At 42.8% G+C, this 22587-nt stretch overlaps 1 protein-coding gene across 5 annotated transcripts in view; it reads right to left on the reverse strand.

Moving 5' to 3' along the window:
• DIS3L2 (DIS3 like 3'-5' exoribonuclease 2) overlaps positions 1-22587 on the reverse strand; it is a 353242-nt gene that overhangs the window by 207156 nt on the left and 123499 nt on the right. For all 5 annotated transcript variants that reach the window (XM_043909686.1, XM_043909689.1, XM_043909687.1 and 2 more), the window contains exons 7-8: positions 4712-4812; positions 2844-3091 (exon numbers count right to left, since the gene is read on the reverse strand). In XM_043909686.1, coding sequence (XP_043765621.1) covers positions 2844-3091; positions 4712-4812 — 349 coding nt within the window. The remainder of the gene's footprint in view (positions 1-2843; positions 3092-4711; positions 4813-22587) is intronic.

The raw sequence follows: 22587 nt of genomic DNA on the forward strand, positions 1-22587 counted from the left end.
TACACTTACTGCCCTGGGTTTTAGGCAAACCACCAATTTCTTATACCAATCGCCACTTTCACTTCAATTAGTACAAGTAGAAGTCTATTTCCTAGAAAATAATTAACTATAACATTTATGTAAAGTCCTTCTGCATTAGGCTATAATTTCTTTAAAGAAACCAGGGCTTATTTTACCTTTGTATTTCTCACATAATACATAATACACAATAGCAGTGACTTACACATACGATTAACACCTGTCTTGTGAACTGAATTTAATTAATCTAATTTAATTTAGATGAAGTAAATGGCTTTGGACTTGGATGATCTGTGGCAACTGTATAGGTAGAAGTTCAATAATTCTCAAGGGTAGAGTGTTGAGGCAGAGAACAAATTCAAAAGGAAGGCACTTTGGTTAAACTTGGTTTTGAGGCGTGATTTCTATGGAAGCAAACCACACACATTCACACCCGTAGCAAGCACTACCTCCACGCTCCTGGTCAAAACCTAGTAAGGATGAGAAACGAAACCCAGGCAGTCACAGCACAGCACGTTCTGGTTGGGAAATGGTGACCTCAGCTCCTGAAGATCAGTAACTGATAGCCAGAACAAAACGGCAAGGCGACCACCAACGTGCAACAGCTGCGGCCTGCACCCCCCATGAGACAGACGTCAGCTGAGAACTTCATCGTGGAAACTTGCCGCACTTTACTTCTGAAGATAAATTTTCTCTTTTCCACAAAGACTTTTTAACAGGCTTACTTCCATGAAAGACAATTTTTTTATGTCTTTATAGTAAGAAGGTAGAGAAAAAGCACACCTTTCCATCTAAGTAGGAGAATCTTCAATTTTTTGTATGTAAAAGATGATTAACATATGGTTACTATTTTAAAAATATTATTTTTCTGGATTCAGCAAATGTCCTTGCTGCTTCAAATACTCAACTCCTTTTTTGATTACTGTTGTACTTTACCCACAAGAAAACAGTTTTTGATGAAGTAAGGCTTCATCAAAAAAAAAAAAAGAGGCACCTGAAGGGCCATTTGAACAATAAGAAACTCAGTCTGTGAAGATTTCCTGACTATACCCTGACTACACCCTTACAGCTCAAAAACTAAGAAAGTAGCCCAATCAAGTATATACAATGGGATATGACAGAAAGGCAGATAAAGACAAGGCTGGATTTCCTGCCTTGATATGAAATGTTCCCTTTTCACTGCCAAGCAGAGTGTGGCGGGCACAACCACCAGGGCCAGGTGGCACAGCCATTATCAAGCCTTTTGAGTGGATGGTGAGAAACTGGCAAGTTGCTGAGAAGGGCTATTTAGGGCTCAAGGGGTTGACGTCACTTTTGGATAATGAGTTAGGCTTCAAAATGATGACATTGCAATCACATCACTTGAGAACAGAAAAGAAAGTGCAAGTGCTCCTGAGTGTCTCTGAGAACATATCAATAGCAGTGATCTTCAAATCACTGAGAAAGTGGCCCAGGATAGTATATATTTTTTAAAATATATTTATTTATTTGGCTGCACGAGGAGGTCTTAGTTGCTGTATGCGGAAATTTTAGCTGTGGCATGCCAACTTTTAGCTGTAGCATGTGGGATCTAGCTCCCTAATCAGGGAGCAAACCCGGGCCCCCTGCATTGGGAGTGTGGGGTCTTAGCCACTGGACCACCAGGGATGTCCCAGGATAGTATATTTTAAATTGCATTATTAGGACACACAGATTTGACCTGCTTTACTTCACTAACCATAAAAGGCTAAGCAGAGAATAAACTTCATCAAGGCAGCACTTGGTGGCCATCCATTGTGCTGACACTCATAACCAAGAACCAGGAGGGTCCATCCTGTACAAGTTAGCTGACCAACAGCAAGGCACCAAATCAGACTGAGAGTAGCATCAGAGCAAGCTCTTCTAGCTTTCATGCCTTCATTTTCATTTCCTATGAAGCATAAACCAGATGCCACCCATAATAAAGGGCTACAGATATAGCTAAAACTTAATACTGCTTCTTTTTCAAAATGAACATCAATTGTAAGAAGGAAACAGGTGCAGCATTTGCTCAAACAGCTGGGTTCAGCAGCTTCTTCAGATGACAATGAGGTGGCTAGTGACGATGCTCTGTGGCTACAGAATCTATACTTAAGTTAGACTGGTTTCTGAAAGCTTCCCTAAAAACATGGCACCCTTTCCCCTGCTTTTGGCAGGGCGATTTAACGTTTAATGCTATTAAGTGAAACCTCTGAAGGGTTAGTCACTTAGTTATGTCCAACTTCTTGAGACCCCATGGACTGTAGCCCGCTAGGCTCCTGGATCCACGGGCTTCTCCAGGCAAGAATACTGGAGTGGGTTGCCATTTCCTCCTCCAGGAAACCTCTGAAGGATCAATACCAAAAAAAGCACATCTTCAAACATATCCTTACATTCTTAGCTTTTAAGCCTGGGAAATTGAGGTCCCATGAATATGCCTCCATTTTCACATATTTTAACACTAGTGTCTGAAAGGAGGGTGTGACTATTGGATGCAATGAATTCTTTACAAATTCACAAGTACCAACAGGATTCGTAACATAACAGGAAGTTAAGTAGAGGCTTAGAATGTACTTACATTTTATGCCAAAAAACAGAAACAGAAACAAACAAAAACGGTGAATGTCTGGCAATTCAAGGAACCTACAGATGACCAGTTGAGGTGGTAGCTAAGGGCCATTTCTGAGGAACTAGGAGCAAAATATGCCTAGGACCCATGCTTTAGTGAAGAAATAATAATTAAAATACACACAAAAACATTTATCTAAATGTTACCTAAATCAACTTGTGTCTGATTTTGGTAGTCTTTCTCGCCAAAGGTCACCTACCCCAGGGCAAAGTTGCTGTCCTCCTTCCAGTCCATGATGCGGCAGATGAACAGTGTGTTGGCATAGTCTTTGGGCCGGGTCACAAAGTCCTGCGGACAGTCCTTGAGAGGCACGTATATTCTAGGCACCCGGTGGTCCGAGGGAGAAAACAGGGCATATTTCCTAAACAGTTCACTGTTCTTATCAGCCAAGAGTTTGAGGAAGCCAGTCGCTGCACGTGAGTGCTTCTTCTCCAAGATGTAAACCACCTGAAAATACCGAGGATACATATATGGTCAGTGTTGTTTATCTACAGTACTAGACAACAGTTGGGAGAAGGCAGAACGTTACCCGGTCACCTCGCTGGGTCCAAGAGTTTTTCTAAGTCCTACTGAAGTACTTCTCAGTGATGCTCTGTGACTAAATGACTTTACCACAGTGTCAGTTTTGCACATGAGTGCTGTTTGCCTGGTAATTTTAGATCAAACTAAGAAACTATACAAAAAAAAAAAAATAGAGAGAGCACCATTGGGGGGCAGCAGCAAATTGCAGAACACAAATTCCATCTACAGAGGTTGCCTCTACTCAGTTCTGACCAAAGTCAAAGTCATTTAAGAATGTAGCCCAGTGTTCCCAGATGTTTTATTTTGTCGAGAGAAGCCAGAAGCCTGATTTTTTTTTTTAACTCGAACCACTCCATTTTTTTTTTAATGAAAGCTACTAAGTCAAAATTTTTAAATATTGCATAGGTCAAACAAAAAACAAATTTGTGTGAATTCCCTGGAGGTCCAGTGGTTAGGACTCCACTACCACTACATTGCCGAGGACCCAGGTTCAATCCCAGGTTGGGGAACTAAGATCCTACAAGCTGTATGGTGTGGCCAAAAAATGAAAAAACTAAAGCACTTCTTTTTTTTTTAAAGGCACAAGTTTGTAAGCCAGACCCAGCCCATGGTCTTTCTGTTCATTAAATCTTTCACACCTATCATGTTGCCTAGTATATGGTTAGTATTCAAAATGCTTCTTAAAATAAAAATCTAGTAACTGAATAGGCACTTGGCTGGGTGGGGGAGGGGCAATAATATATATGTAATATAATTTAGAAATTCCCCATGTCGGTATGCAGGAGACACTCTCCTAACCAACTTGCTAGACTGAGCATCAACACTGCACTCCCAGGGTATACGTGCCGACAGAGAGGAGACCACGTGCTCTCACACACTTCCTTGGTACCACCCCTTCACCCAGAGCTACCCTCATAGCGAGGATCAGCTGGATCTGATCCCATACCTGAGTATGTCACCAGCATATATCATTAAAAAATAAAGTTGAATTATGCAAAAAAAAAAATTGGTTTTGTTACTATGATAACTAAATTAAATGCTTTGGAGGAACTAAAAAATACTTCATTAAAAACTACTTTTGAATTAGATATAGTCATGACAATAATAAAAGCAATTGGAGCCAAAAACTGTAAAAATCTAGGAGTCTACACTCATATTGCTTCACCGGTGCCTAAATTCTCACTTCACTTTAAATAAACCAAACCAGAAATTATCGATGTCATATTACAAGTGCAGTTTATGCAGAAAGATAACACAGAACCTCAATAAACACCTCCATACACCAAGAAAGGGCCTTGGCCCTTCAGCCAAAGACAGGCAAGTGAATATATAAGTATATGTTTAAAGTTTACATATATATATATATATATACCAAAAATATATATAAATATACATATATATATTTAAAAGATTCACTTTTTATGATTCCCTGCTTCCACTGACTTTTCTGATGAACTGAGCAACTACAGTCCTAACTGAATTGTATGCGAGGCCTGCAAGAGGAAGCAGCTACCAGCCAGACAAGTGAAAGAAACAGGCAAAGACCTTTGCTGATCTCTGCTGTGACTTCTCTGGTAACGCTCTGGAGTCCTGTGACGTGAAGGTGTTCTCATCTTTTGTCACTGGGGCACCAGCATCCTCTTTGCCTAATTTAAAACAAGAGAACAGAAGAGGAGACATCAGGTAGATGCAGAGCTGTGAGGCACACAGACTCATGGGGCTTTTAAACTCAGCCGCAGGCATTCTTGGATACCATTTACCCCAAACTATCATTTTACAGAAAAGGAAACCCGGGCCCACAGTGGTTAGGTGACTTGGCTAAGGTCAATTACGTCACCAGCTTGTATTAATGCTCACACTCAGCAGGCCACATTTTATCTGTTTAATATTATTCATAAGTTAGGTATCATATAAGTGGAGATATGTTGAATTAAACTAAATCGCCTGTGTCAAGATGCCAAAAAAACCAAATGCTATACACTGTCCCCACCCACAAGGAAGAAGAGAGACATGTTAACTTATATGCACATCTGCTGAAATAAAACAAAATCAAAATAAATGTTAACTTTTAAAAGTACTTTGGTACCAGCCATAACAAACAAAATGGTGGAAAATAGATTATATTTATTAAATAAACAAATAAAAAAGCCAACCCTGATTTTCCTGGCTTTTCTTAGTGACATTATATAAAGAGTAAAGTACTTAAAGTCTTTTAATGTTTAATTTCCTTTCTTAAAAAACTTATAAAATGCACATTCACCCAAAATACTGAAACCACATCTCTCCAGTAAAGAGGGAGCTAGGCTCTGGACCAGAAGTATTAAAACCACTCTTGAAAAAAAAAAGCAGAAAATTACACACTTCTGAACATTTAATATTTTATATTTTCATGTGTTACATTAGATTTCCCCCACAAAATATTCTTATCCAACTATCCTGGAGTTTCTAGATGTTAGGGGTCACAACCAATTCATGTGGGACCCACTCCAGCTAGCTAAGAGAGACTTGTATTTATCATCTTTTAGACATTATCATGGCCAAAATAAATAAATAAATCCTTTTCAGGACTGGCCTCTTAGCAAAGGCTCAGCTGAAAGCCAGCTTTACTCTGGGCGTACTCTGGAAACACTGACATGATCTAACCTACTGGGGCTTAAGAACCATCAATTGTATGCTTTTTCATCTATGCTAAAATCTATCTACCTAGTGCCCACTGAAAGCAGAATTCTTACTGTTTTCTGAAAAGAAAAATAAATGAAAACTTTCCCGTTGTCAATCACCATGTTTATCAGTAAAAGAGGGACATCATCTAAGTTCATCTTTTATTTTAGACCAAGTTCAGGATTCCAAATGCATCAGATGCTTCCAGAACAACCTCTTTCATACTCTTGGTGGTTTAGTTGCTAAGTCGTATTCGACTCTGCAACCCCATGGACTATAGCCCACCAGGCTCCTCTGTCCATGGGATTTTCCAGGCAAGAATACTAGAGTGGGTTACCATTTCCTTCTCCAGGGGATCCCAACTCAGGGATTGAACCCAGGTCTCCTGCACTGCAGGCAGATTCTTTACTGATTGAGCTACCAGGGAAGATTGACACTCTTAGGGAAAAAAAAAAAAAAAACCTACACAAATTGTAGACCTATCCCGTAACATATCTTGTCAATGTGTTCTGCAGAACAAGGTAAATTCAGGAAAGATTAAGAGGCTAGAATTACCATGAACAAGTATACTCTACCTAGATGTCTGATATCAAGACCTGGCAATCAAGAAAAGGTAGTGAGGGGGTTTCCAAGATAGCCCAAAATCCTGGGCAGGCAGCTTTCTGTGATGGTCACTGATGGCTCCGTCTTAAAATGACTATTGCTTCAGATTCCATTCCAACCATAAGCAACTCTTCTGTTCTAATGGTTATGCCAGGTTGCATTCAAAAAAAAGAGGAAGTGGCCAATCATGATTTTCAGAGATGACCTTTTCAGGGTCTATAAGGATTGCTGGAGAAGACTCTTGAGAGTCCCTTGGACAGCAAAGAGATCAAACCAGTCAATCCTAAAGGATATCAACCCTGAATATTCATTGGAAGGACTGATGTTGAAGCTGAAACTCCAATACTTTGGCTACCTGATGCAAAGAGCTGATTCACTAGAAGAGACCCTGATGCTAGGAAAGACTGAGGACAGGAGGAGAAGGGGGCAACAGAGGATAAGACAGTTGGATGGCATCACTGACTAAGCAGACATGAATCTGAGCAAGCTCCAGGAGTAGTGAAGGACAGGGAAGACTTGCATGCTGCATATGGATATCCTGGAAGAAATAAGCTTGTTCAGACAAAGATGCATTCTAATATTATAGGTTAAACTGAAGCCTGTAGCCTTACAGGTGAGCACCAAAAATATGTTCAATAAATATGAAAAAACATACTGCCAGGTTAGAAAAGTGAGTCACCTTAATAAGTTTCTAACAAACCTACATCTTGGCATATCAAATAGCAGAGCTGCCAATTTAATGAGAGAAACTGTTGCATTGTTTAATCACAAGACCATTAGTTTATTCACTTATTCCACATGTATTTATTGAGCATTGGGCATTGAGGTATCAGTGTGAATAAAAGAAAGATGATCCCAGCTCTTAGGGAACATACAGTTTAACATTGGAGTGATATTCAATAAATACACACTTGATAAATATGAAGTTATAAACTGTGATAAATGCTAAAAATTAAAGAACACTCACAAGGAGGAAGAACAGAGAACATATGATTTAGATTAAGAAGTCACATAAAGGCCCTGTGTGCAAGTGACATTTGAGATGAGACATGAGGATGGTGTGTAGGAGTGAGGAAGGGGACAAAAGACCCTGGGTGGGGAATGGTACTTGGGAAGGGGCGGAGGTGTGAAGCCCTAGGCATGGTCAAGGAATGGAAAGACCAATAGGCTGGAGCACATGAGCAAGAAAAGGTGTGGCAAGAAATGGAAATGAGAGGTACACAGGAGTCAAGTCAGATGGGGCCCTGCAGAAGTTAAGGATCCTGGGTTTAAACCTGCATACAATAGAAAGCTGGCTAAGGATTTTGTTCAAGAAAGTGACTGCCTGACTTGAGACTGGGCCAACCTAAGACGGTGGATGTAGGGAGGCCAGTGAAGAGCTACTGCCACAGTTCAGACATGAGAGGATAGTGCTACAAGGCTGGCACTGGAGATGGAACTAAAAGGATCAATTTAAGACATATTTTGGGGCTGAGCTAATAGACTTTGGTGGTAATTAAATATGAGCACGTGAGGATTATTACATATAAGAAATGAAGGATCACTTCAGCTTTCTGATATCTGCAGCTAGGCTGATGGCGGCATTACTGGCACAGGGAAGACTAGAGGAGGCGGCAAAAGTCAGGAGTTGAATCAGTATTTCGGAGGAGGCTCCATCTGAGAAGCCACCAGTGAGACCATCAAGTGATAATACTGAGTAAACAGTTCAACATGAAGTTCTGGAACTCGAGAAAAGAGAAAAGAGATCTGGACTCTGGCTCAAAGTATAATTTATATGCCAAGAACATCAATAACCTCAGATATGCAGATGACACCACCCTTATGGCAGAAAGTAAAGAACTAAAGAGCCTCTTGATGAAAGTGAAAGAGGAGAGTGAAAAAGTTGGCTTAAAGCTCAACATTCAGAAAACTAAGATCATGGCATCCGGTCCTTCAGGGCAAATAGATGGGGAAACAGTGGCAGACTTTATTTTGGGAGGCTCCAAAATCACTGCAGATGGTGACTGCACCCATGAAATTAAAAGACGCTTACTCTTTGGGAGGAAAGTTATGACCAACCTAAACAGCATATTAAAAAGCAGAGACATTACTTTGTCAACAAAGGTCCATCTAGTCAAGGCTAGTCATGTATGGATGTGAGAGTTGGACTGTGAAGAAAGCTAAGCACCAAAGAACTGATGCTTTTGAACTGTGGTGCTGGAGAAGACTCTTGAGAGTCCCTTGGACTGCAAGGAGATCCAACCAGTCGATCCTAAAGGAGATCAGTCCTGGGTGTTCATTGGAAGGACTGATGTTGAAGTTGAAGCTCCAATACTTTGGCCACCTGATGCGAAGAGCTGACTCGTTTGAAAAGACCCTGATGCTGGGAAAGATCAAGGGCATGAGGAGAAGGGGATGACAGAGGATGAGATGGTTAGATGGCATCACCAACTCAATGGACATGAGTTTGGGTAAACTCCGGGAGTTGGTGATGGACAGGAGGCCTGGCATGCTGCAGTCCATGGGGTTGCAAAGAGTCAGACACGACTGAGCAACCAAACTGAACCGAACCATATTTATACTTTACAGCCTAAGCCGCAGAGAAGAAATTCAAACCCAAGTCACTTCAGCTGGTAAGTTCATGAAGCTCAACCACTGACTCATGCTCAAGTATGGAGTAATGTACTGTCACTGTTAAGGAAGAAAGAATAATTCACTGAGGAAGTGAGTTGGGACTTGAAGGATATACAGATGTTTTGGACAAAGAAAGTTGAAGGGCATTCCAGGTAAAGGCCAGCCCTGGTACAGTGGCCCAGAGCTGTGAAAGAGCCTGACGTGGTAAAGGAAGATGAAGATTAAAGTTGTGATTTAAAGGCACAGCCTTTTCTCCTTTCCTCATCCTTGCTGGCTGGAATTGGGTGTGAGAGCTGGACCTCAGGCATCATCTTGGTCCTAGAGGCTATAGGACAAGGGTGCATCCTACTGTGCAGAGAAGCACAGCACAGTTGAAGACTACGGGGCTATCCTACAGGACTTGGCCTCTACCTCTGTTCTTTTCTGTGAGCAAGAAATAAACCTTCTTATTTAAGTCAGTGACATTTTAGGATTTAATGCCACTCTCAGCAGAACATACTTCCTAACACACATGGACATGAGTTTGAGCAAGCTCCGGGACTTGATGATGGACAGGGAAACCTGGCATGCTGCAGTCCATGGGGTCGCAAAGAGTCGAACACAACTGAGCAACTGAACTGAACTGAACTGAACACATAGGTCCATACAGTGAAACTGATAAGTTTAGATACTATCCTACCAAGCATTATAAAGGCCAGGGGCACATACATTTTACAGCTCTGAATTGGGTGGTATTCTGAAGCAGAGAAACAACAGTTAAAGAGATCTTTGAAAGCTGGGTTTACAGGCTAGGCAAGACACAATCAGAATCTAAATTAAGATAGTGGCAGTGGGAGTGAACGGAGGCAAAATTTGAGAGCAATTTCTGAGAAGGATGTTGCTAAGTGTGTTTGCATCACTATGAATGACTTAGTACAAGAAAAGGGGCTTACGTTAAACGACCTTTTGATTGAATATCAGGAAGAATGCTTTGACAGAACAATAAAACTCCTTGATGAATTACTAGAATAGGGCAGAGTTGCTGGCAGTCCTCAACAAAGGAAAAGGTTGTGTGGCTCACAGTCTTCAGTTTTGCCATACTGAAGGCAGAGCTGGCCCCATGCATTCTGTGGTCCCTTCTAGTAAAAAAATGTCTAGAAACTAGCGACTACCAATATTCTTCATCTAAAAAAGAGAACTTTCTAAAAACCAGACACACTACAAGTACAGCAACTGCTCACGATGGTCTCCAAGAAACACTCTAAGAGGAAAAATCCAGTGAAATTCTAATCTCTTTATGCTGATTATCTGAAATTTCTATTTTAAACATTCAAAAAGTAAAACACCATGGTCTGCTGGAGTTGGCATTGCCACTTACTTAAAAATGATTCTGATTTGGCCTTCTCTTACATAAACAATGGATTGACAAGGCTGATGATTCTGAACACTTGACAAATTCATCGGATTTTCAGATGATTATACTGTGATGCTAAGTGAAAGCAATGTGAAGAAAAAAGCAAGGATGTGGGCAAAAAAGGTGTTTTAACCTTTCCAATGAAAAGAGTGACAAACTCTGACAAATCTAAGCTTTTCCATCTCTGAATGGTCACAGAAATTTACAATTTCCATCAGGAATTCAATGAAAACTGTCATACAAATTGGTACATGAAAACAATTCCCCTCAGATTTCTCAAAATGAGCCAATGAGGAGAACTTATTTTATAGGCCCCAGTGAAATGTAGGAATGACAACACAGGTGCTCACGAGGCCAGGTAACATTCATGTTATCCTCATTTTCTGTGCTGCAAGTTTGCCAGCCTGAGCAAGTCTCTCACTCTTGAAGTAAAGCTATTGAAATCGCCTGGTGCCAGAGAATGTTCACAGTGTGTTCACCTACATCACTTCATTTGAGCCACAACATAACTTCACACAATAGGTAGAGCAGATATTGTTATTTCAGGTTCATCAAGGAAATGTGGGTAATGAAGGGGCAGAGCAGGCGATGACGACAGGCAGATCCTGGTACTGTGGCAGCCTATTCTCCACATAAGCAAGAATCAGAGCATCAGGGGAAGTGCCATGAAAACCTACGTCAAGATGTTGCTTAAGGACTTCCCTGGTGGTACAGTGCTTAAGAATCTGCCTGCCAGCGCAGGCGAATGCGTTCGATCCCAGGTCTGGGAAGATTCCACATGCCACGGAACAACTAAGCCTGTGCACAATAACTACTGAGCTCACGCTCTAGAGCCCAAGAGCCACAGTTACTGAGCTTACAGGCTGCAACAACTGAAGCCCAAGTGCCCTAGAGTCTGCGCTCTGCAGCAAGAGAACTCACCAGCGCAATGAGAAGCCTGTGCGCCTCAACAAAGAGTAGCCACTGGTTGCCACAACTAAAGAAAGTATACGTGCAGCAACAAAGACTCAGCACAATCAAAAATAAAATGAAATAAATTAAATTAAAAAATCAAACCCCACAGTTCCGTTTTTTTGTGTTTTTTTTGTTTTTGTTTTTTTTTTTTTTTATTAGTTGGAGGCTAATTACTTCACAACATTTCAGTGGGTTTTGTCATACATTGATATGAATCAGCCATAGATTTACACGTATTCCCCATCCTGATCCCCCCTCCCACCTCCCTCTCCACCCGATTCCTCTGGGTCTTCCCAGTGCACCAGGCCCGAGCACTTGTCTCATCCCACCTGGGCTGGTGATCTGTTTCACCATAGATAGTATACACGCTGTTCTTTTGAAACATCCCACCCTCACCTTCTCCCACAGAGTTCAAAAGTCTGTTCTGTATTTCTGTGTCTCTTTTTCTGTTTTGCATATAGGGTTATCGTTACCATCTTTCTAAATTCCATATATATACGTTAGTATGCTGTAATGTTCTTTATCTTTCTGGCTTACTTCACTCTGTATAATGGGCTCCAGTTAAAAAGACATTGCTTAAGTGGCCATGGGACTCCCTGAAATGCTCAAGGGCATACCATACTCAAGGCAAGTATGGTATGCCCTTGAGTATGAAACATTCCCTGAAGCATCAACTCAGTGAAGGTCCTGGGTACCTGTGGGGTGTCAGGCACTACAAATGACCCTGGCTCTGCCCTCAGAAAGCTCATGTGCGGGAACATGAAAGTGAAAGTCACTCAGTGTCCAACTCTTTGCAACCCCATGGACTTATACAGTCCGTGGAATTCTCCAGGCCAGAATACTGGAGTGGGTAGCCTTTCCCTTCTCCAGGGGATCTTCCCAACCCAGGGATTGAACCCAGGTCTCCCACATTGCAGGCGGATTCTTTACCAGCTGAGCCACAAGGGGAAGCAAAATGTAAACACTACTGAAAGTACACGGAGTTGGTGACTACAGTAAGAAGGGGGCTCGGGAGTTTGACGGTGAATCCCTGAGCTGAAATGGGAGGGCTAAGCAGGAGCTGACTAGATGTATGCACATGCAGAGCATTCCAGAAAGGGAGAAAACCAAGTGTAAAGGCACACAATCAAGACCAAAATGAGAAGAACAAAAGTTCTCTATGTCTAAACATGTTTCAGGGACCAGACTACAAAAGGCCTCACACTAAACAGCAAGTATTTTACCTGTAGAGATGGAAAGACATCGAAAGATTTGAGAATAACGTAATCAGAACTATATTTGATGAGGAGTCAAGGGTCAGCCTATTGCTCCTTTGAAGATAATCTGTCTTTTTCTCTAGCTGTTTTTGAGATTTTCCTTTTGGTTTTCTGTAGCTTCATCTTGATGTATCTAAGTTTGAATTTTTTTTAATTCTACATATAATCATTGGTCATAAATCTGAAGTTTGGTATCTCAGTTGTTATGGGAAATCTCCATCATTACCTTTAAATTTCTCCTTGGCTCATTTTCTCTCTCATCCCCTTTCCAGGTCTCTTATTTAGACCTCACTCTATTCTCTATGTCTCTAACCCTCTCCCTCTGCATTTCCTATTTGTTTTCTCCATGTTTTACTCTGGATAACTTTTTCTTACTGTCTTCCAGTTTGTTAATTTTTCTCTTCAGCTTTATTCAATCTTCATCCATGGATGAATGTTAAATTCATCCATTGAGTTCTTCTCTTTAAACTTTTAATCAATATACTTTTCCTCATCCACTGAGTTTTAAATTTCATTACTGTTATGTTTACTTCTAGAAGTTTTATCTGGCTCCTTTTTAAATTTGCTATGTCACATTTCAGTTTCCTATTCTTTGCAGATATATTCAAGCTTATCTTTTATTTCCTTAAACAGTAGCTTTTATAGATGGCAATGATTCCAATAACTGATGACATCTATGAAGGGCTGTTTCTGTTGTCTGTGGTTGCTGATGATTCTTGCCCTTCAGTATGGTTTCCTTGGGTACCTGGTTATATTTATGTGTTGGTTACTGAATAATTTGAGGCCTAGGCTGAAGAAACCTTCCTTTTGAAAGAGTTTCCACTAGATTTTGCCAGATACCCTGAGGCACAACCAACCCATAAACCAATTCAAGACTCGATTCCTTGGTTGATCCAGTCAGCTTGAACCTGGGCTGCAATTCCACAAGAGAGTTGGTATGTTTCAGGTCTACCCTCAGCCTGATAGTGTAGTCCTTTGGGGTCCCAGTTTCTCAGGAGAAATCTGGGCTTTATTTCTGTCCCCTACAACCACTGGCAAATCTGCACTCTTGCATGGGTTCTCCATTATAATTTTAACATGGTAATGCCTATGAGTTCTCTAATGCTTTAAGAAGAAAGTTGGGTTTGGTTTGGTCTTGGTTTTGTATTTTATCCAAATATTTTTTGCTGTTTCAGTAGGAGGGTGCATGACTGAGTAACACTCAACCGTTACTATCAACAGAAAGTCACTAGGGTTTGTATCTTAGAAATATTTTTCAGGTGGCAGTGTAGAGCCTAGTAAGCAGTGACAGGAGGGGGAACAAGAGAGGGAAAGTGGTAACCTGTGCAGGAAACACAGCAAGGAAGGTACTGTGATAGTGCCCAATGCTACATTAAGCAGAAGCACAAGGGACGGAAAGAAGAGCCAGGTAGTCTCACACTGATTTTCTCAGCAACCCCATGAGGGAAGCATTACTATTCTGTTTTTAAGAGCAATCAACAGTTCACAGAGGTAAAATAACTTATCCCAGGGTTCATCCAAGGAGATGGTTAGTAGAGGTGGTGTCAGAACCTAGTATGACTCCAAATCTAAAGTCTTCTCACCACAGCATGACAAGATCTAGAAGAAAGACAGGTGAATGTGGGTGGGTTCCAATGAGGAGATAGGATGGTTGCCAAAAATTGCATAATTCACTGAAAGATATCTGTGGATTTTCAATTTTAGAAGGTGCCAAGTGATAAACAGCTCTCTAAATAACTTCATTGCTTCCACTCACAGAAATAACAAGATTGGTTAAAAGCATGAGCTTCGGAGTCCCAAGACCTAAAATCAAACTAGGTCCTGTGATCTTGAACTTGTAACTTTGAACAAGTTACTGCCTCTCTCAACTTCCTCCTTTGGAAATCAGGAACAGTACACGTGAGTTATGTTTTCATGTAGTGTCCTGGCAGAAAATACATTAACAAAAATTGCTAGATATTACTATTAATGTTGCTGTTGTCACAGTTATTATCATTAGCTCTTGGTAGTCAGTTCTGAGTAAATCCAACCCTGTTACCCTAAACACAGCTGACTGGACAGGCACTGGTATGCAGGACAATGGCAACATTATAAAATGGGTCACACTTCCTCATCTGTAAAATGTAACCCATCTTATAGAGTTAGTGGAAAAGTAAATGAAATTAACGTATCTAAATGTGCTACAGCGGCTCGAGCACAGCAAGCACTCAGTAACTGCTATATAACACGTATTTAAATTGCCCGCACTTTTCTGTATGCTAGGTGCATTCTGTGCAAAGGAAGGAAGGAGAAGAGATGGTGCTACATCGGTAGGCATTGGCTAGGTCAGTGTCACGAAGTTTGGATTTATCCTAAAGGCAATGGAGAGCTAGGGAAGGAAGCATACAGAGGACTAACTGTTAGGAAAACGCCGTGGGAGGAAAAAAGCCACCTCTAAGGACCGGTGGTAAAGGCCTTTACTAAGCGTCGCTCTCGGGCAGAACTCCCGGGGGCGGGTGAGTGAGGAGACAATGGGAGTCTGCGAGGTATGAGGGGTGGGGAGGGGTTTTACAGCCAGGGTCGGCGTCCAAGCCAGGTCTTTTCATATAAGGAAGAAAGCGCGGGCTACAGCGGTGGTCAGTGTCTGAGGGCTCTATGTTGGTACCTGATTGGACCAGGCTGCAGGGGGCCAGCCCCTGGAAGTTTAGCCAGCCTCCGGAATTTGCCTTGCAGCACTTTCCCGGGGCATGCCCCGACCTTTCACTAACATAACATGGTTTAATCAGCTCACACCAGTGGCTGTATGGGGAACAGATTTAGACGTGAAACTGGAGGCAGAAAGGCCAGGTAGCAGGTGACTTCAATAAATCAGACTAGTCGCAAAGGGAATGGAGGATTCCAAATAGAGAGGTATTTAAAAGGCAAACTTACCAGATTATTCAGATGCTAGTGGGGAACTAGAGGCTGGGGAGATTACATGGGGTAGAGTAAGGAATGGGAATGGAGTTCCTTATGGATCAGTGGTAAAGAATCCACCTGCCAGTGCAAGAGATGCAACCCCTGGGTCGGGAAGATCCCCTGGAGGAGGAAATGGCAACCCACTGTAGTATTCTTGCCTGGGAAATCCCATGGACAGAGAACCCTGGCGGGCTACAGTCCATGGTGTCGCAAAAGAGTCGCAAAAGAGTCAGCAACTAAACAACAACAACAAGGTATGGGAAAAGATTGCCTCATTTCCTTGTAATAGATGTTCTCAAAGTATAGTTCCCCGGCCAGGAACATCAGCATTACCTGAAAACTCTTAGAAAGACAAATTCTCAGACCCCCACCCCAGACCTACTGACTCAGACCCTCGGGGATGCAGCCGAGCCACTGAACACACCTCCCAGGAGACCCTGATGCCCACTAAAGTGAGGAACCACTGCTCTAAACGATTATGCACTGACCCACTAGAGGAAGAGTTTTCAGGCAACCAGGCAGGGACGTAAGTGCAGTAAGACTTGGTGAGTTTGAGGTGCTGGCTATGAGATAGATCTGATGCTTAAGAGAGAGGTCTGGGCGGGAGAGAGAAAAGAGCATATTACACGTGTACATAGCACAGATGAACAAATAGACCTGTTCCCCTGGAAGTGGTTCAGAATCAGAAGGGAAGAGAGTCCGGAGCAGAGCGGTCCTAGGAATAACAGCAGGAACAGCATTAAGAAGGCACAAGTAGAAGAGTCTGCAAAGTAACGTGAGGCATGATCAGAAAAGGTAAGAGAACCATCAGGCAAACATGAAGTCAGAGAAGCCAAAGAAAGCAAGCCTCTCAATAAGGAAAGTATGGTCGGCAGGGTACATGTGGTGACAAGGTCACAGGAGGAAATGAAGTGAAGCAGAACACAGGGCGTGGGAACTGGGGGGTCGAGGGTGTGTGTGCACCAGGCTCCGGAAGGCTGGCTGTGAAAGCGGGCGCGGCACAGGGTGGAAGCTGTGGGGGAGAAGGAAATCACAACACGGTTCCTTTTATGCTTTTAAGATAAGAGAAGCTTGAACACAGTTAATTGCTGATAGGAAAGAATCAGTAAGGAAGGTGTGGTTGAAGAGGGCACCATGAAGAAAGGGAGGGGACCCTGGGCAGGAAGGGATAGGATCCAGAACCCAGAGGGAAGGACTAACCTCAGGCAGCAGGACAGAGACAGGCCGCCTTCACTGCATCAAAATAAATGAGGTGGGGGATGAGCCTAGACACAAGCCAGTTGTTCTGTCCGGCGGTGGAAAGTTGAGGGGGTTCCACAGGGGAAGCGGGTGGGCAACAGCTCTTGTTTTTTGAAACACAGAAGCCAATTCATCTGCTGAAAAGTGCTAGGGGAGGCGGAGGATACGTAATACGTTCAGAGGTAGGTTCCACAACCCCAGGGGAGGATTACAAACGAATGGCATCCTCAAACAGCCCCCCTGAACATGCCAGGCGCCGTGCTCCATGAATTCAAAACAGTGATAGTAACTAGCTACTGAGCACCTATGGCACATGTCTGGCACTGTTAGGTGACTTATATGCCCTACCACATAATATTCTCCAATAATCCAATGAGGTAGGCACGTTTAGCATTCCAATTTTCGAGATGAGGCTCTAAAAGATAGTTTAGGAACTGAGGATCACGAAAATTAAATAACACACTTGCCTGTGGATACCAGCTAGGAAATGACAAGGGCAGGATTCAGTCCTAAATCTCACCCTCTTCCCATGATGCCTCAGAACCTTCAAGATTTGAACAGCATTAATGGAAGTGCTAGCTGCTGCAGTCCATGGGGTCGCAAAGAGTTGGACATGACTGGGTGACTGAACAACAAAAGTGGGAGGGAGAATGAAAAAGAAAACATGATTTTAGAGAGATGTGCCTGAATAAGGTACTAGGAGAAGTTGATCAACTCCTGGGCCCATCCTGAGTTTGGGTGACTATGGGATGTAAGTGTGACTATGTCCTCCACTCACTCTGGAGATCCAGTTCTACATCGTGGGGCAGAGGTTGGGATTGTCAATCAGATGATAACAGTGCCTGAAAGCAGACAGACGTGTACAGACCAGGAAAGAGGAACAAGAGGAATAAATGGATGAAAAGAATGCTAACACTCCAGCATTAAAAGGAAAAAAACAAAATCCCGTCACCAACCAGTTCCCTTCCTTGTTCTAATGAATAGGCTGATGAGAGATGAAGAACGGGGGGACTCACTGTGGCAGGACTCGGTCACCCTTCTCACCAGGCTGACCATGGAGATACGCGCAGGTTCCTGAGTTGAACCTATGCCCTGGATACAGCGACTTTGGGGGCCCAAACTTGAGTCCTTCACAGGGTCTTCTCAAATGGGGCTTTGCACTGATTCCCATTTCCAGCTGTTAACTATATTAATTACATCATCAACATCGCTTTTCTTTGAGCACGCTCTGCTCCAAATCTTTCCCTTGCCTTAGGAGAAACCACTTTTAAATTTCTCTCTACTAAAGCTTTAATTGGTTTTGAGCTTCATGGCTCCCCAAAGACCCAAAATGTAGGCACACATACTTATGTGCTCCCATCTACAGCTGGCTTTGACTTACTAATTCTGCATCTTTCCCCACAGATGAATGACTCCTCCAAGTTTAAGCTGACTTCCATCTGAGTTTTTCTTAAAGGGACCAAGCTTGACCTGTTATTTTTCAGTACCTGAAATAACAGTGTCTGACTAATGTTTCTTTACCTGCCTTCTAAAGATTAGCTATCCATCAAAACTTCAAAAATTGAAAAAGATGCCGTGCTATTGTAGAGGGTAGAGACTGGCCTCAAAGCATAGGAAGCTAAAGAAAATGAGTTTTGCTGTGTTTTGAGCTGAGATCCCACATATAGCAAACATATATATGTGTGTGTATGTGTGTGTGTGTATCTCATGTTCTAAGTCCCTTAAAGCACATGTGACAGTTTATCCTCTTGAACATTTCCAACAGGGATAATAAGATGCAGCTCACTGCTTGGGCAAAAGGGAAGAATTAAAATGCTGCTTCTAAAGAACCAGCCCCCTTTATCAATTCAGTTGTTATTATTAAATACCTAAAAATGGCAGGGCTCCAAAATAATCATTACCAGGCAAAAGAAAACAGTTTAAAGAAGAAAAAAATTCTTAGAGGTTACATCATTCCTGAGACCCATCAAGCCCCCAGCAAATGGAACAATGCACCACTTAAAAGTAGCTAATGTTTGAAGCTTCTTTAATGGAAAATTGCTTCTCCTTAATAAGGTAACAAGAATAGCTCTAAATGCAAATCAGGCAGATCACTGCTGCCAGGTTATATAGACATGGATGAGTCACTGCTTCTGATGCCTAATTAGCAAATCTGAAGGTTTTATAATGGATCCTGTGTGGCTGCTATGGAAAAAAAGGATTCAGGTGTTAGACAGGAGAACAACTAGTTTGGTCCTTCTTCAGTTTCAAAGGAGGAAAGAAAAATCTGTTGCAGAACATTTGCTGAGTACAAGACTTTGTTCTGGAGGTTAAAAGTAGATGAAAGGTGAGCAAAAACAGTTATATGAGGGAAACAAAGAAGATAGTCAACCCCAATAATATCAGTCATGGAAAGTGAACTGAAAAAAACATAAAAGTAACTGTAAAGAAGAGTCACACACAGAAAAAAAGAAGTCACAGAAAGGAAAGGTCACACATTTAGTTGGAAGAAGTAAGTGCAGGCTCATGGGGAAAACCTCTTGTGGTGAGTGGACTCTAAAGAGGGCCCCCAATGACTCTCACACCTCCTGTTCTTCACACGATGACATAACTCCCTCCTCCCTCTGAGAGCAGACAGACGATGACTTGCTTCTATCCAACAGAACATGGCCAAGACAACAGGGTGTCACTTCCATGATTAGGTTCCAAAAGCCTGTAAGTTCCAGTTAATAACAGACTCTGTCCCTTGCTGGATCTGATGAAGCCTGCTACCATTCAGAGAGACCCATGCCAGCAGCCGGCAAGGAAACAGGTGCTCAGTCCAAAAGCCCACCAGGAACTGAGGCCAGCCAACAACCACATAAACTTGGAAGAAGACCCTTCCCCAGTAGAGCCTTCAGATGACCAACACCTTGACTGCAACGTTGTGAGAAACCCTGAAGCAGAGGACTGTGCTGGGCCATGCCCGGATTCCTAACCAAAGGGGAAGCTTGTTTCCTCTACTCACAACAGTGAGGATACCAACTGTATGGGTTTCCACACCAAGCAAGTCTCTAGTTCTCTGTGGACACTGCCTGCTCGTCCTACAGTTTAATTCAGTCCTGACACTAACTATCTGGGATTAGCACAGGCTTCACAAACAAAGGGCTCAGCCCCCCAAAACTGCCCCTGCCCACTTCAGACACCAAACGCAAGCTGTGGGTCTCCAGATACCCTACACTCTGAGTTGGCTACAAATGGAGGGGTTCCCATGGCCCCACCCTTAGGTCTGATAATCTGTCATCATTATGACCGATGGGTCATCACAGAACCCAGGGCAGCACTTAACTTACACTGACTTACTTAGTATAAAGAATATAGCCAGACAGGGATACCAGAGGCCCAGAAGGACCCCAAGCACAGGAGCGTCTGTCCCCATGGAGCTGAGCGGTGCACCACCCTTCCAGGACGTGGACGTATTCACCAAGCCATAAGCTCTCCAAACCCCACAGTTCAGGACTTTTTTATGGAGGCTTCACCACATAGGCATCAGCAATTATTAATTCAACCTTCAGTTGTTCTCTGCTCCCTGAAGGAGGCAGTAGGGCTGAAAATGTCAAGCTTCTAAACATGTGTGAAATGGTTAGAATCATTTCATGAACAACCCCATCCTGAAGCTATCCAGGAGTCCATCAAGACTTGCCACATAGAACAGTAAATGTTCCTACCACTTGGGAAATTCCAAGAGATGTAGGAGCTCTGTTAAGACGCTCCTATTACCATCATTACTCAGCAAGTTACAAGGGTTTTAGGAACTCTGTGTCAAGGAACCAGGGTCAAAGACCAAATATGAGAACAAGCACCCCATCACTCAGGAAATTCCAAGGTCTTTAGGAGTTCTGTGTCAGGAACCAGAAGTGAAAGTCACTCAGTCATGTCCAACTCTTTGTGACCCCATGGACTATACAGTCCATGGAATTCTCCAGGCCCGAATAATGGAGTAGGTAGCTGTTCCCTTCTCCAGGGGATCTTCCCAACCCCAGGGATCGAACCCAGTCTCCCTCACTGCAGGTGGATTCTTTACCAGCTGAACCACCAGGGAAGCCCATCAGGAGCCAGAGGCAGAAACCAAGTACATATTTCTTCCTATGTTCCACTGACCTACAGTGGGATAAGTCGATGAGACAGGAAAATGTGAGATAGTAAGCATGTTCTATTAAGCCACTAAGCTTGTGGCAAATTTGTTACACAGAGATAATTAATACACACTTCAAATGACAGTTGACATTAAAAGGTTAGAGGAATTTTCATAGGAAGAATTGGGGAATTAGGCAGCATTCATGGCAGAAAAGAGGAGGCATGCAGACATCAAGATGGAAGAGGGAAGTGGGTGCTCAGGGACAATACAAGGTCCAGCTTGGTTGGAGGTGAGGTCTGAGTGGGCAGGAGCCAGAACGTAAGCTGGAGAGACAGGCAGGAGGCCCCTGGTGGACAAGGACAGCCATAAAGAGCTGTTAGAGCTCATCACTGACATCATGTGGTATGAGAACCTCTACAGGAAAACTCATTTGACACTTGTTGCTTCAAGAGGCAACAGGCTTCCAAAAAAAAAAAAAAAAAGATTTGGAAAAGGCCCATAACTCAATGTTACGCTTTATCCCTTTCAAGGTATTTTTCCTTCCATTACCTCATTTGATTTATTTAAAAACCTGTGAAGAAGTCAAGGCAGGTATTTATTCTCAAGTTGTTGTTTTTTTTAAAACAAATAAGGAAAATGAAGCACTGAGAGGCAAGAATGACTGGCAAAAGCTTTTGTTCAGTACTTTTTTGTTTCCTACTAGGAGCACTACCACAGTTTGTTGACTCCTCCTTCCTTGGTGGAGATGCAAATAGGACTGGCCACACAGGTTTGGATCCTGGCCCCAGTGCTCCAGGGTGGGCTCAAGGAGCATTTTTCCTGCAACAGTAGGTACAGGGAGACCTAGGTGAACTGCAGAGTTGAGAATATAGTAATTCAGTCTGCAGAAGCAAATATTAAGAGAGCCTTGAAATGAGGAGGGTAGAAATGAACATCAGCTCCCAACTCGAGCCTATCAAGTTCATACTCGACTGCTGCCTCTGGCTCAAGCAACTGAGTCAGAGTGGAGGGGACTGGCCAGACAGGGGTCAACTAACTGGGGGCGGAGCTGAGAGACTTCACTAAGGCCACTGAGCTTGACTCACCTAGTGAAAGGTGTGCAGGGGTGGGAGGCTGGTTCCACTTAAACTGATAGAGGTGACTCATTCATTTTTGAGGTTTTTTTTAAAAGCAGTATCTGAAAACCAACCTAGACAGCATATTAAAAAGCAGAGACATTACTTTGCCAACAAAGGTCTGTCCAGTCAAAGCTATGGTTTTTCCAGTAGTCATGTATGAATGTGAGAGCTGGACTATAAAGAAGGCTGAGCACCAAAGAATTGATGCTTTTGAAATGTGGTGTTAAAGACTCTTGAGAGTCTACTGGACTGGAAGGAGATCAAACCAGTCAGTTCTAAAGGAAATCAGTCCTAAATATTCAGTGGAAGGACTGATGCTGAAACTGAGACTCCAATACTTTGGCCACCTGATTCAAAGAACCGACTCATTGGAAAAGACTCTGATGCTGGGAAAGACTGAAGGTGGGAGGAGAAGGGGACAATGGAGGATGAGCTGGTTGGATGGCATCACCGACATGATGGACATGAGTTTGAGTAAACTTTGGGAGTTGGTGATGGACAGGGAAGCCTGGCATGCTGTAGTCCATGGGGTCACAAAGAGTTGGACACGA

The sequence above is a fragment of the Cervus elaphus genome, chromosome 8 (assembly GCF_910594005.1).
Source record: "Cervus elaphus chromosome 8, mCerEla1.1, whole genome shotgun sequence".
In the NCBI taxonomy this organism is placed as follows: domain Eukaryota; kingdom Metazoa; phylum Chordata; class Mammalia; order Artiodactyla; family Cervidae; genus Cervus; species Cervus elaphus.